Genomic DNA, 15,027 nt, shown 5'->3' with positions numbered 1-15,027 from the left:
GGGAGGCAGAGAAGGGACGATTAACACCCAGGGTATCCCTGAAGCCACGAGGAGGAGAAGGAGGAGGAACTGACCACCACCTGAGATGGAGTCACACAATGCACCCAGGTGACCCCCCCAGCCCCCCCACCCCGGCAGCACCCACAGCACCTGCCCCCCCTTCCAGGGATTTCATTACATAAAAGGAAGAATAGAATTATTTCTTTATTTTGGGTTTAAAGTATTATAGTAAAATTAGCATGTCTCCAGGGATATAAGATCACAGGCTGGAGAAACACACACACAAACACACACATGTGCATGCATACATACATACATACATATATACATACATACATACATACACACACACACACACACACACACACACACACACACGCATACAATGGTGAAATTCAAAAATTTTCCCTACCGGTTCTCTGGGCGTGGCTTGGAGGGCGTGGCTTTGTGGTCATGTGACTGGGTGGGCGTGGCTGTACAACTGACTCTCATGCAATGCAAAAATAGATGGATTTCACACAAAATGGTCATTACAACAATAAACCAATGGTATATATATTGGTATATTGTAATGACCATTTTATACTGTTATAGAGACTAACTTGATTTTGCATTTAATAACGGCAGCAAGACTGTTGGTGGCACAATACTGGAAGAAGGAAGATTGCCTACTATTCAAGAATGGACATTAAAAGTAACAAACATAGCAGAGATGGCTAAAATATCAGCATATCTCAAGGACCACTCAAATGAGAGATATAAACTGGAGTGGAGAAGATGGATTGACTATACTCAAAATAAATATGGGACTAAGAAATTCCAGATAGTTTATGATTGAAGAAACAAGGAATGATATAATCTGTTTAGAGTTAGCCTAACGAAAGTGGAGTTAAAGCTCAAATGAAAGATGATATTAACTTTTTTAAAAGGTTATTTTAGAACATCTTTGTTAAATATTTATACCCTGTATTTGTTCTGGGAAGTTGGGGGGGGGTGTGAAGGTTGGGGGGGTTGGGTCTGGGTGGGGAGGGTGGAGAAGGAGAAGTAAATATTTGTAAAAGCCTTTTTTTCCAAAAAAATTCAATAAAAATAATAATAAAATAAAAAAAAACAATATACCAATGGTGAATTTCAAAAAGTTTCCCTTCTGGTTCTGTGGGCATGGCTTGGAGGGCGTGGCTTAGTGGTCATGTGACTGGGGGTGGGCGTGACTGCACAACTGCCTCTCACACAATGCAAAAGCAGCTGGACTTCACACAAAATGGCCGCTGCAACAAGCAGGAGCCTCACCCAGAGCTCACAAACAAACCATCACACTTTACACAAAAGTAACACAAAAGCTGCACAGCTGACTCCCACGCGCAATGCAAAAGCAGCTGGACTGCACCCACAATGGCAGGAACCCACAGACCATCAGGCCCGGCTGATGGTCCCACAACTGATCTTTGAAACTCTTTTTTTCTTTTTACTTTTCAAAGCGTATTTTTACTACCAGTTCAGGCAAAAGGGAAGCATTTCACCCCTGATGCACATAGACATACATACCTATATGAAAACAAACATACCAAGGGAATCAGGAAGAGGCATAGGGTGACTGGGGGATTCTGGGAGTGGAAGTCCGCACATCTCAAAGCAGGCTGGCTGGGGGATTCTGGGAAGTCCCCCAAAAGCCTAGCCTTCCCCATCCCTAAGCCTGGCCATTTCCTTCCACCCACAGGCTCCCCCAAAGGAGACAAAGGAATTTGCTAGGAGCCAAACAGCTGAAGGGATTGCTTGGGACGAAGGGATCCCGGGAGGCGATTGGGAAACAAGGGAGCCAAGGAGGGACGGGGGAAATCCACTAGAAATCCAAAGATCCCAAGAGGGGATCGAGAACCAGGTGGAAAGAAGCGGATCCCAGGAGGGGATCATGCCCCACCCTTTCCTGCAGGGGAAAAAGGACCCCTCCTCCCTTTAGGGCTGAGCAGGGGGGAGACCAGCCGCGGGGGGAGCTCTGGGCCCCCTGGAGAAGGAGCTGGAGAGGCTCCTGCAGTTGCTCTGCTTCGGTGGGTCCTCTGGACTGGATCCCCTGCGGTTGAGGAGCCCGTGGCCCTCTGGCCACAGGGACCCCCAATCCTGCAGCAGAGGAGACCCCAAGGCCCCCCAAGCCACAAGAGCCGCTGAAGGTCCCATCCGAGGAGACCCCAAAGCCCCCCAGCTCCGAACAAAGTCTGGCTACGACCAAACAGAGCCGGAGAAGGCGGGGTGGGAACAGGGGGCGCAAATAAACTCTGTACATGCTCAGAGGCTGCAGTGGCCTGTTTTCCACAAAGGACGGTTGGGGATCCTGGGAATGCTCAATCCACGTCAAACATGGCCCGTGAGTGGCAGCTGGCCTCTAATTGAAATGGGGCCAGTTGGCTGTGGAAGGGACAGGAGACTACAAAGAGATCTCCACTCTGCCTGGAAAAAGCAAAGGCGAACCGCTTCCACATTGGGGCAGAAATACACTTTCTAAGGTGGGAAATGTGCCCCCTCGTGGCTCTGTCTAAAACTGCCCCCTTGGCTGGGGACCCAACAGCAAAGCCCTTTAAAATATCCCAATAATGTTCTGGTTGACCGACCCTCTTTATGACCATCCCTAGTTATGACCTTGATGGCAAGCTCCATACTTACCATTTTTATGTATATGTACTTGAATAATAATTCTTAATATGCAATGAACATATAAAGTGCAAATGTATAATGTTCACTGGCCATAATTTCTTGGAAAGCGTAAAGGAGAAATCCAAAAAAGGGGCAAAGCTAAAAGAGGATAGAAAAAAATATTTTGTTTGTGACAGAAGGACCAGGAGATGGTAAGTATTTGTAAATCTTTAATTCATACAGGTAATGGCCCTTGGTTATGTTGGACAGAAGGATCAGGCGATGGTGTGTATTGGTAGATCTTCTCATGGCTGCCATAAATTCATCAAAATTCCTCAGGAGAGGGGAATTGCATTTATGTAGGCCGACCATCCATTCGGCTGCTTTCTTCTCTAAGTCCATTAACACCATTCTCACTTTAATTTCATCTGCCTCTAAATCAGGTCCATAGATTTCCATATAATTCCAGACCTGAATTATAAACAGTCCAAGAGTTTTGGGGTCTCCATCAATTTTACGGTTAAGGGAGGGACCTTTGCCATCCAGCGTCATCTGCCCCCCCCCCCTTTGAATGACTCTAGCTGCAGCGGGGGAGGCTGGTTCTGGGTTTTCTTGCACACAACCCCCTTCGGCCCCTTCACTCTCCCTTAAACTACACATTGAGTACCTTTGTTCCAACTCCTCTGTCAGCTCCCTTTCCACTGCTCTCTCTCGGCTTCGACGTTCAGTCCATGCCTCTTTGAGGAGTCTCATGGCGTGGGAAATCTTAGAATCCTCTTATAATCCATCTGGGACGGACGGCAGATTCATCCAATCTCAGTTCAGCCAGTCTTTCCGTTAAAGATTGTGCCGCCGCTGCCCCCTCTTCTTCCTCCTGGTCGCTTACATGCAAAGACATTTCTTTTCTTCTTGTGAGGGCACCCCCCTCGGTAGTTGTTAGCTCTGGGATGGGTGCGAATGAGACTCAGCTTAATGTCAGCATTGACTTCATTTAGTAATCAGGAAAGAAACCATTTGACTCCATTTGAACTGAAATCAAGTGTACTTTTACTAATTATAAACAAACAGTTGCAAAGCAAAGCTGAGTCTGGTTAATTAGGCGCGAAAGTGAATAATATCATGTATAATTCAATCCCCTCCCCTTGGCACCCCAGTCCATAGTCCAATTATAATGCACCCAACTGTCAGGTGGGAGATAAGTCATCATCAGGATGGAATGCTGGACAGTTAACCTTGGTAGGAAACTCCCTTCCTCCACATGCGCAGTAAGGTGGTCAGATCAGCGTGTAGAATCTTCCTCCAGCACATCATGATTCCCCTCCCAGATACCATGCCCCCCCTCCCCATTTCAATGACAGCCGAAGCAGCAGCAAAGCAGAGGCTGACAGTTCCTGGAGTCTTTTACCTTGTCCAAATACTCACCATCTCCTTTTTCCCACATCATGGAGGTTCCTGGGCTCTTTTACCTTCTCTAAATACTCACCATCTCCTCTTTCCCACATCATGGAGGTTTCTGGTCTCTTTTGCCTTGCCTAAATACTCATCATCTCTTTTATTCCACATCATGGAGGTTCCTGGGCTCTTTTGCCTTGTCCAAATACTCACTATCTCCTTTTTCCCACATCATGGAGGTTCCTGGGCTCTTTTACCTTGTCTAAATACTCACCATTTCCTTTTTCTCACATCATGGAGGTTCCTGGGCTCTTTTGCCTTGTCCAAATACTCACCATCTCCTTTTTCCCACATCATGGAGGTTCCTGGGCTCTTTTGCCTTCTCTAAATACTCACCATTTCCTTTTTCTCACTTCATGGAGGTTCTTGGGCTCTTTTACCATGTCTAAATACTCACCATTTCCTTTTTCTCACATCATGGAGGTTCCTGGGCTCTTTTGCCTTGTCCAAATACTCACCATCTCCTTTTTCCCACATCATAGATGTTCCTGGGCTCTTTTACTTTCTCTAAATATTCACCATCACCTTTTCCCCACATCACGGAGGTTCCCGGGCTCTTTTGCCTTGTCCAAATACTCACCATCTCCTTTTTAATCACATCATGGAGGTTCCTGTGTTGCAGAAAATGACAGGCGTTAGACTTCTCAGGATACAGGAAAAGTTTATTTGGCAGCCAGGTTCAGAAAGCTAGCCCATGGCAAACATTGCAAGTTCTGAACAACCTTCATTAGCGAAGCACGCATTCTTATACATTCCCAAAAGCATTGCAACACGGAAATTCTTAACACATTTCTTAGTGGTTACCTTGAGGAGAAAACCTTATAAGGAGATGAGGGTCTTACTTCCCCTTTTGTTTCAGGTATGGCTTACATGTTATTAACGAACTTTAATTGAATTTTGTGGTTTGGACTTTTAACCCAAGTTTTTCGACATAGAGGACATTGGCTAGAACATCCTGTGGTTAGTGAATGGGGACACTTCCTTTAAGCAACTTCTAACTGTCCCTGTTATTCTATGTCTTCATTTTTAATCCATATTTTATTCTGCTTTAACCCCCCCCCCCCCGCTTCTAGACTCTATTAATACCCACAATTGAGTCTAGCCTGTTAGATTAATAATATAAGCATAAAAGATTACAGAATAGTAATTGAAAGCAAGCATACAAACAATACACATCTTAGGGCTTATTTTCCGGAATCACTCTCCCTACTTCTAAGAGTGCAATTTGAATGTAGGAGCTAGTATCTGAAGCTTCCTCTTCCTTGAGGCTATGTGGGTTTAGGCTTTCCATTATCATTAACTCCTTTTCAGCCCGTATCTCTTTTACAGACTTCATAATTAGCTGTTTAAGCAAGGGTTTTATGCAAGGGAGGAAGGCTAAACTTGCGATTCCATATAATAAAAGAAATAGCATTTGCTTAATCCAACCTGTTCCCGGTAGCCAAGGGAACCACACATCTGTTCCTTGTACTTTTTGACCAATAGAGGAAGCTCAGTCTCGTAGTTCTTGGATCAACACCCCCCCCCCCCGGACTGCTCCTGATCTGTTCATATAGAAACAGCAATCTTCTCCCAGGAATACACATAGCCCACCTTTTTCAGCAGTTAAAAGATCGATGGCCCGCCGGTTCTGTAACACGAGGGCTGCTAAGGAATCTATTTGGTCCTGTACTTCAACCAAGGTACCAGCAATTTGGTTCAGGCTTTCTTGAAATTCTTCTGACAGCTGCCTGAACTGTGTAATGGAATGGGTCATTCCACCTACACCAGGTCCAATTGCTGTCCCTATTCCTAAAATTGCTAATAGTGGAATTAGGAGTGGCACTCTTTTCTGGACATGTCCCATGAGGGGTACAGGGGGGGGCTGTTCCCCACTTACTACCCCCATTTTGGGGAGAAGATGTACTAGGGTGCATGTTCCAGTCCAATTAGTGGGCAAGCACAGATAGGCATTTCTGCCACATAGAAAGAAAACTCCATTTTCTCCTGCACATACGCCAATGTTCATGGAGAAGGCATGGACTCGGAGGTTCCTTTCATTAGTCCAGACTTGTAAAGTTTCTGCTAGGAACATACCAGTCAGGGGCTGTAATGGAACTTCTTGATTAGGGTCCATTAACTTATCCCTGAGGACTGGACCTTCAAAGATATATTGGGAACTGGCATTTCCAGGGGGAAAATAAACACAGATTCCCGTAGTTGACTGTATTGAGAGCCAAATGGGTAGTCGGGGGGGGGGGGGGGGTGTTGGAATGGCCTTGGGCAGCTGAAGTGAATTTCTGTTGGAAGAGCTTGTGAGCAGAGGGAGACATGCTGCGAGTCAATTTTACGTCTATAAGGGTTTTCCTGGGGGCAAGATACATCTCAGATGGGCATTGTTCCTCTGCTAAGGACCCCACAGGAATGCCAGGCTCCTGATATCGTTTGATGCACAAGGAGGGCGACCCTATAATTTCTATACCAACTGCTATGGGCCCCAACGATGGGTAGATGGCTCATCCCCAGGCTTTTAAGCGCGTCATACAGATCGCCATGTAGCTGGGCTTCTGCCGTTCTAGCTCCCCATCTTCCCCTTGTCAAAAACTATCGTAGCTCTGGTCTTTTCCCAAAGTTCTGATTCCACTGGTGGTACCGCCTGATAAGATGATGGTCCAGCAGACAAACACAACCAGCATTTCTGACCCAAAGCAGGGTCAGACTCATTGATTAAGCTTTGTCCTAATTCCAACATTCTTAACATGTAATCCCCTTGTCTTAACTGTTGCAGGGTCAGTTTCCATTAGGCTTTACTCTTTTTCTTACAGGGTTTGCCAAATAGTTGGTTGGAAGTGTTGGAATTGGCTTGCGGTTTCGTCCCCAAGCATAAATAATGTGCCGCTGATGGGAGCGGACCAGTTCCCCATCCTGTAATGGGTTTTTATCTTTTTCTCCGGGATTTTTGACATCCTGGGATCCTTCTTCAAGAGCGAAGGGAGTTTCTTGGGTATTTTCGCAACATGGGGAGTTAATAGTCAGGAAATTATCACTTCGCATGCCTTTTGCCAACAACAGCCAAAGCCAGAAACAATTCATAATTATTCCTTACACAAGAGTTCTTTTTACACAGTTCCCTTTGCCTATAGATTCACCACATCTGTCAGCTTTCCTGCCCACCACCCACACCTCACCCCCTCCTCTGATGAGGAGAGGAAGTGGCTTGGCTACGTCAGTTTCCCACCTGGCCCCAGCCCTGAAGGGCCCAGGGGAGGGACAGAAGGGGGGGCTGTGCCCCAGGCTCTGCTGGCAACACCTACTGCCAGAGAAGGGAGTCGGCATATGCTGTATTGTTAGTTGGTGGTAGCCTTCTCCGCAGGGGAGGTGTTCACTCCAACCTCCCAGAGGCTCAGCTGGTAGGTCCAAGCCACTACAGACGCCACGGAGACAGGGCTGACACTAGTGCCCTGATTCTGCTGGGGGAGGCCGCCAAACAGGCCACAGGCATGGGGCATAGGTGAGGCAGGGAGGGTTGCTGCTCATCCCTTTGGGGCCTTGCCAGGAGTGCTCCTTCCCTGCTGGAAAGACCGCAAGCCCCTCACCCAGGATGCTCAGGGGAGACCCCCCCCCAAGGGCCCTGGCACTTGCAGCACACTGGGGGAAAGCGGGCAGTGCCTGGGTCATAGTTTTTTAAAAGGATAATGTAAAGACAGCTAAATGAAGAAGGTTAAAGGGAAAGCTATTTAGTTGTGTCTGTTGTATGTGTGGCTATGTCCTTCCCTGACTTGGCTAAGTAGGTGGCGAGAACCCAACGGTTTGGGGGCCATTGAGTGTGGATTCTTTGTCATCTAGTCACTTTAGGCCATTGTCCCTCAAGCTGGGCTACTTGAAGATGGACTGACCAACTCCCAGAATTCCCCACTCAGCATGCCTTCAAATGGGTGGGGGAATTCTGGGACTTGAAGTCCTCTCATCTTCGTGGCCAAGCTTCAGATGCCCGAAGTAGCTTTCCTTGGATAGGACAGAACAAGCTGGAATATTGGGACCTTAGCCACAAATCCGCAAGGGGCACTGGCTACCAGGCTGAGCTACCGGCAACCTTCCACTCCAGTTCCATCCAGGTGCCGCTACCTGTTGAGCTGCTGCCAAACTCCAGGAAGCGGCAGAAAGATTTAAACTTCCAGGATTCCCTCTGAACGTTTTGAGAAATGCCAGAATAAAGGAATTAAGGAACTTCCTGATGTTTCACTTCTCTTTTCTGTTCCCTGTTTGTGCTCATCTCCTGAGTTGGCTGGATCTCTTTGGAGCATCGGACGCTTCCTCCAAAAAGGAAAACAATCGTCCTGTCACCACAAACCTCCGGGATTTATTTTATTTTTATTTATCGAATGTATTAGCCACCCATCTTACCACAGGGTAACTCTGGCTACTTTTAGCCTGGAGGGCAGAGAAAGGAGAACTCAGATGCCCGAAGTAGCTTTCCCTGGATCAAAAGAAGCCTTGTGTAGAGTTGTAGAAGTGAATAAATGGGACATTTGGCCTGGAGCTGCCTGCCAATATTTGGATTTCAGCTCCCATCATCCCAGACAAAGTTGATTCATGATGTTTGTGGAATGGATCAGGAAGGAGGCCCACGGGTGGGGCACAACACCCACCCATCACATGGTAAGCAGGCTGGTAAGCAAGGAAGGAGCAGAAGGTTGGAGGTTTTCACAGCTAGAGAAGCAACTTTTGGGGTGAAGACTCCTGCCTTGGTCAATGGAGTGGACTAGAGGAGCTCTGAGGAACCTTCCATCTCTACAATTCTATGAACCTGGGCAGGATGCGGGGTGGGGAGTGGACTAGCCCTACAATTCTATGATTCTAGGAGCTTGAGCAGGGGAATGGACTAGAAGACCTCCAAGGTCCCTTCCAGCCCTACAATTCTATGATTCCATCTCACTGGTTTAAGAATTTCTTCTGATTAAGCTTCTGCTCCAGGGGTGAAACCCTGACGATGAAGCAGAACCTTTCACAGTCCTCCACTTACAACCATTTACGTAACAACTCTTCACTGTTATGTCAGCACTAAAAAAAACCTTCTAACCAATATTGTGCTTTTTTGAATTCTTTCCTTTTTCCCTTCTTTTCTATTTTTTGTCAATCTGTGCTTATTTTAATGCAAAATTCTGTGGTGTTTTTTTCAAGAGACCCCACTGACAATCTCTGCCAAATAGTTTCAGTAGCCTGTCAGGTTGAAGCTGGAGGACTGCCCTTCCCTTTCCTTGGGGCTGCCCTTGAAGATTGCTCCAGTGGGCGATAAATGCACCCATCTGTGTATGTGTTGAACAGGAGTCACTTTAGTCGTATAAGCCCAATTCCAAGCACAGTGTTCGTTTCCAGGTTGTTTCTGGGTGCAAATGAGGGGGGAGCCTCTGATTTACAGATCTAATGACTCCGAGGCCTTTATTTCACAAAACTCTCCTTTAGGTATCATTTAATGATTGAATTTCTTGGTTTTGCTCTTGAGTTTTCCATAGTCAACAAAGTCAAACAAAATATTTTTTTCTATCCTCTTTTAGCTTTGCCCCTTTTTCGGATTTCTCCTTTACGCTTTCCAAGAAATTATGGCCAGTGAACATTATACATTTGCACTTTATATGTTCATTGCATATTAAGAATTATTATTCAAGTACATATACATAAAAATGGTAAGTATGGAGCTTGCCATCAAGGTCATAACTAGGGACGGTAATAAAGAGGGTCAGTCGCCTGACCAACCAGAATGTTATTGGGATATTTTAAAGGGCTTTGCTGATGGGTCCACAGCCAAGGGGGGCAGTTTTAGACAGAGCCACGTGGGGCCACGTTTCCCACCTTAGAAAGGGTATTTCTGATTTATGAAGCCCCAATGTAGAAGCGGTTAGCCTTTGCTTCTTCCAGGCAGAGTGGAGATTTCTTTGTGGTCTCCTGTCCCTTCCACAGCCAATTGGGCCCATTTCAATTAGAGGCCAGCTGGCAGCTGCCACTCACGGGACATGCTTGACGTGGGATGACCATTCCAGGATCCCCAACCATCCTTTGTGGAAAACAGGACACTGTAGCCTCTGAGCATGTACAGAGTTTACAAGTCACAAACAAAATATTTTTTTCTATCCTCTTTTAGCTTTGCCCCTTTTTCAGATTTCTCCTTTACGCTTTCCAAGAAATTATGGCCAGTGAACATTATACATTTGCACTTTATTTGTGCATTGCATGTTAAGAATTATTATTCAAGTACATATACATAAATATGGTAATGGAGCTTGCCATCAAGGTCATAACTAGGAATGGTCATAAAGAGGGTCAGTCACCTGACCACCCAGAACGTTATTGGGATATTTTAAAGGGCTTTGCTGATGGGTCCCCAGCCAAGGGGGCAGTTTTAGACAGAGCCACATGGGACCACGTTTCCCACCTTAGAAAGTGTGTTTCTGATTTATGAAGCCCCAACGTAGAAGCGGTTCGCCTTTGCTTCTTCCAGGCAGAGTGGAGATCTCTTTGTGGTCTCCTGTCCCTTCCACAGCCAATTGGGCCCATTTCAATTAGAGGCCAGCTAGCAGTTGCCACTCACGGGACACGCTTGACGTGGGATGACCATTCCCAGGATCCCCAACCGTCCTTTGTGGAAAACAGGCCACTGCAGCCTCTGAGCATGTACAGAATTTATTTCCATCCCTTGTTCCCACCCCGCCTTCTCCGGCCCCTGTTTGGTCGTAGCCAGACTTTGTTCGGAGCTGGGGGGTCTTGGGGGCTCCTCGGCTGCAGGGTTGGGGTCCCTGTGGCCAGAGGGCCACGGCCTCCTCAACCGCAGGGGATCCGGTCTAGGGGATCCAGTCCAGAGCAACTGCATGAGCCTCTCCAGCTCCTTCTCCAGGGGGCCCAGAGCTTCCCCCGCGGCTGGTCTCCCCCCCTACTCACCCCTAAAGGGAGGAGGGGTCCTTTCCCCCCCTGCAGGAAAGGGTGGGGTGATCGCCTCCTGGGATCCGCTTCTTTCCACCTGGTTCCCGATCCCCCCTTGGGATCCCTGGCTTTCCAGTGAATTCCCCGTCCCTCCTTGGCTCCCTTATTTCCCAATCCCCTCCCGGGATCCCCTCGGGCTGAGCTCCATCCCTTCCCGGGATCCCCTTGGCTGCTTGGCTCCTGGCCCGGCGGTTCTCCTCCTGGGGGTGGAAAGGCCTTTTCCCAGGGGTCGCCCGAGACCACCGGGACCCTGGAAGTGTTCAGAGCCTGCAGAGCCCCGGAGGCCCGATGGGCTCAGCGTGCTGCGTCTCCCTGGCCAGAGAAGCCGGGGAAGGGAGGACGCGGGCCTTCCCTTCGGAGCCTCCCCTTCAGCTCCCCGGGCAAAGCTCCGCCGCCCCCGCCAGGACCCTCCCGCGCCCAAAGGGAAGGAGCGGCGGGGGCTCCGCGGGCGGCAGGAGGGGAGGGGCTACTGAAGCTCCTCCCATCGAAGGTGCCCGAGCGCCCGAAGCCCCACCTTCCCTCCGTGTGGCTGGCTGTGGGCGGGGCGAAAGGAGGGCCGGAGTGGGGAGAGACGCGCGCAGCGCAGAGGACGCTGGGAAAGCAGCTCCCTCCCAGCGACGGAGTTGAGGGGCTGAGCTACGGAAACCGAGAGGGACCGTTGCTCAGGCGGAAAAGCAGGCGCGGAAAATGAAATAAAAGAAAGGAACGTGGCGGCGAAGGCTGGAGCCCAATTAGGCGCTTGGGGGTCACCGCCACAGGAGGAACCGTGTGGAACAACATCAGGAAGGTTGAGAACCGCCGTTCTAGCGGGTCCCTTTCTTTCCTTTGAGTGAACGTCAAGGAGGCGGTGCCTGGAGAGGAAGAGGCGGGGCTTCGCAGGAAGGCGGGGCTGGTATATGGAGCGCCTTCACTTTCGGAATCAGAGAGCTGACGGAAGGAGCGGTTCCCTTCGGAGGCGGAGAAACCGGATGTAAGTAGAGGCTGCTGGGACGGAGTGGCAGCCTGGGAGGGTCTCCTTCGGGTCCTCGTGAGGGCAGGCCTCGGCCTGAGACACCTGCGGTGAGGGGGACCCAGCCGTGACCCACCTCTCTTTCTCCCCTGCAGGAGGACGGAGGAGCCCGGCGGGGGAGAGAAGGAAGGAAGCGCCGCCCGAGAGGAGGAGAGCGGGCCCCGCGGAGCAGCCCCGGGAGACGGCGGGGAAATGTTGGGGGCTCCGGAGCTGCAGGAGGGATGAGCCCAGGGGGAGCCCGGGAAAGGCGGCTGCAGGGGGAAACGGGCGGAGACGCCGAGATGGGCCTGGAGGGCGGAGGGTCCTTCGGAAGACCCCCGAATCCCCAAAGGATCCAGAAGGAAGAAGAGAGATATCAGTGCCCGGAATGTGAAAAGTTTTTCAAGAGAAATGAGTATCTTCGAAAACATTTAAAGGTCCATTCAGGAGAAAACCTCATAAATGTGTGGAGTGTGGAAAGAGTTTCAGTCAAAGGAGCAACCTTTTTGCACATCAAAGGATCCACACAGGAGAAAAACCTCATAAATGTGTGGAGTGTGGAAAGAGCTTCAGTCAGAGGAGCAGCCTTTATGAACATCAAAGGATCCACACAGGAGAAAAACCTCATAAATGTCTGGAGTGTGGAAAGAGCTTCACTGAGAGTAGAACCCTTTATAGACATCAAAAGATCCACACAGGAGAAAAACCTCATAAATGCCTGGAGTGTGGAAAGAGCTTCAGTGAGAGGAGTAGCCTTTATAAACATCAAAGGATCCACACAGGAGAAAAACCTCATAAATGTCTGGAGTGTGGAAAGAGCTTCAATGAGAGTAGCAGCCTTTATGCACATCAAAGGATCCACACAGGAGAAAAACCTCATAAATGCCTGGAGTGTGGAAAGAGCTTCACTGAGAGGAGAACCCTTTATCGACATCAAAGGATCCACACAGGGGAAAAACCTCATAAATGTCTGGAGTGTGGAAAGAACTTCAGTCAAAGGAGCGACCTTTATAAACATCAAAGGATCCACACAGGAGAAAAACCTCATAAATGTCTGGAGTGTGGAAAGAGCTTCAGTGAGAGGAGCAGCCTTTATGGACATCAAAGGATCCACACAGGAGAAAAACCTCATAAATGTTTGGAGTGTGGAAAGAGCTTCAGTGAGAGTAGAACCCTTTATAGACATCAAAGGATCCACACAGGAGAAAAACCTCATAAATGTCTGGAGTGTGGAAAGAGCTTCAGTCAGAGGAGCGACCTTTATAAACATCATAGGATCCACACAGGAGAAAAACCTCATAAATGTCTGGTGTGTGGAAAGAGCTTCAGTCAGAGAGGCAATCTTTATGCACATCAAAAGATACACACAGGAGAAAAGCCTCATAAATGCCTGGAGTGTGGAAAGAGCTTCAGTCAGAGGGGCAGTCTTTATGCACATCAAAAGATCCACACAGGAGAAAAGCCTCATAAATGCCTGGAGTGTGGAAAGAACTTCAGTCAGAGGAGTGACCTTTATAAACATCAAAGGATCCACACAGGAGAAAAACTTCATAAATGTCTGTTGTGTGGAAAGAGCTTCAGTCAGAGAGGCAACCTTTATGTACATCAAAAGATCCACACCGGAGAAAAGCCTCATAAATGTCTGGGGTGTGGAAAGAGCTTCAGTCAGAGGAGCAACCTTTATAGACATCAAAGGATCCATTGTGGAGAGAAAGGGATGAAATGCCTGGAGAGTGGAGGGTCTTTCAGGAAACCCCGGAATCCCCAAAAGATCCAGGAGGAAGGAAGGAAATATCAGTGCTCGGAATGTGAGAAATCCTTCAAGCGAAAGGACCATCTTGAAAACCATCTAAAAATCCACTCATTTGAAAATCCACGTTAATGCTTTAAGTGTGGAAAGAGCTTCCATCGGAGAGCAATACTTATGCAACATGCAAGAATCCTTTGTGACTCAAGGATCCACACAAGAGAAAAACCTCATAAATGTCTGGAGTGTGAAAAATCCTTCAAAAGAATTAGAGAACTTGAAGACCATTTAAGAGTCCATTCAGGAGAAAAACCTCATAAATGTCTGGAGTGTGGAAAGAGTTTAAGTGAGAGTAAGAACGCTTTATAGACATCAAATGATCCACATGGGAAAAACCTCATAAATGTTTGGAGTGTGGAAAGAGCTTCAGTCAGAGGAGAGACCTTTATGCACATCAAAGGATCCACACAGGAGAAAAACCTCATAAATGCCTGTTGTGTGGAAAGAGGTTCAGTCAAATGGGAAACTTCTTCAGCATCAAATAATTCACACTATAGAGAAATTTTACAAATGCTTGGAGTGTGGAAAGAGCTATACTGAGAGTAGAGGCCTCCATCAAGACCAAATAATTCACAAGGTGTGGGAGAAGTCACAGAGTGTATCTCGGGAATTCAGTTGAATTATGTATTCAATTTGGCCAATTGTGAATTGACACATTAGGGATTTGTCCCAAGTGCACAAACTTCCAGTGTCCTTACAAAGCAACAGAATAATGATATCCATAATAATTGTAATTCCAATAAGAGGGTTGAGTAAAGAGGAGATTAAGAAAAGTAAATAGTTGCCAAATAAGGGAGTTTCCCAGGCTGATTAAGAAAGGACTTTTTCAATTGTACATGCTAGATGTTTCAACTGGCTGCAATTGTACCTTTTCACAGGAGACTTAAGTGACTCATGATGCCATTTCTCATGTGAATGTTCTCTTCTGTAATGCAATGCTCATTTCAATGCTGGTGCTTAATATTATGGGATGTTACTGTCCACATCTCTGATACAACTGTAGCTGAGCAGGATGATTTCTTCCATGCTTTAAAAACAGACTGATTTATATTTATAAATATATGCTTTCTATATTTTTTAAAAAAATCTTATTTCTTCCATACAATCAATTTTTCTTTTCTACTTTTTCTACTGTGTTGAGTATAAAATGAAATCCGGTTCTGTTTCCTCTTTGGTTGAGGGAAATCTGTTTGCTACAATA

The 15,027-nt window shown here is 47.5% G+C and overlaps 1 protein-coding gene across 1 annotated transcript; it reads left to right on the top strand.

Moving 5' to 3' along the window:
• Nucleotides 1-12,482: 12,482 nt before the first annotated feature.
• LOC116519749 (zinc finger protein 271-like) lies at nucleotides 12,483-14,397 on the top strand (the record flags this gene model as incomplete). The annotated part of the gene is made up of 1 exon (XM_032233759.1): nucleotides 12,483-14,397. A coding segment is annotated over one exon (1,419 nt), but the record flags the coding sequence as incomplete, so codon positions are not given.
• Between the last annotated feature and the right edge of the window lie 630 nt (nucleotides 14,398-15,027).

The sequence above is a fragment of the Thamnophis elegans genome, chromosome 17, assembly GCF_009769535.1.
Source record: "Thamnophis elegans isolate rThaEle1 chromosome 17, rThaEle1.pri, whole genome shotgun sequence".
Classification (NCBI taxonomy): Eukaryota; Metazoa; Chordata; class Lepidosauria; order Squamata; family Colubridae; genus Thamnophis; species Thamnophis elegans.
The sequence above is the reverse complement of the archived record's forward strand: the minus strand, read 5'-3'. Positions and strand labels throughout refer to the sequence as shown.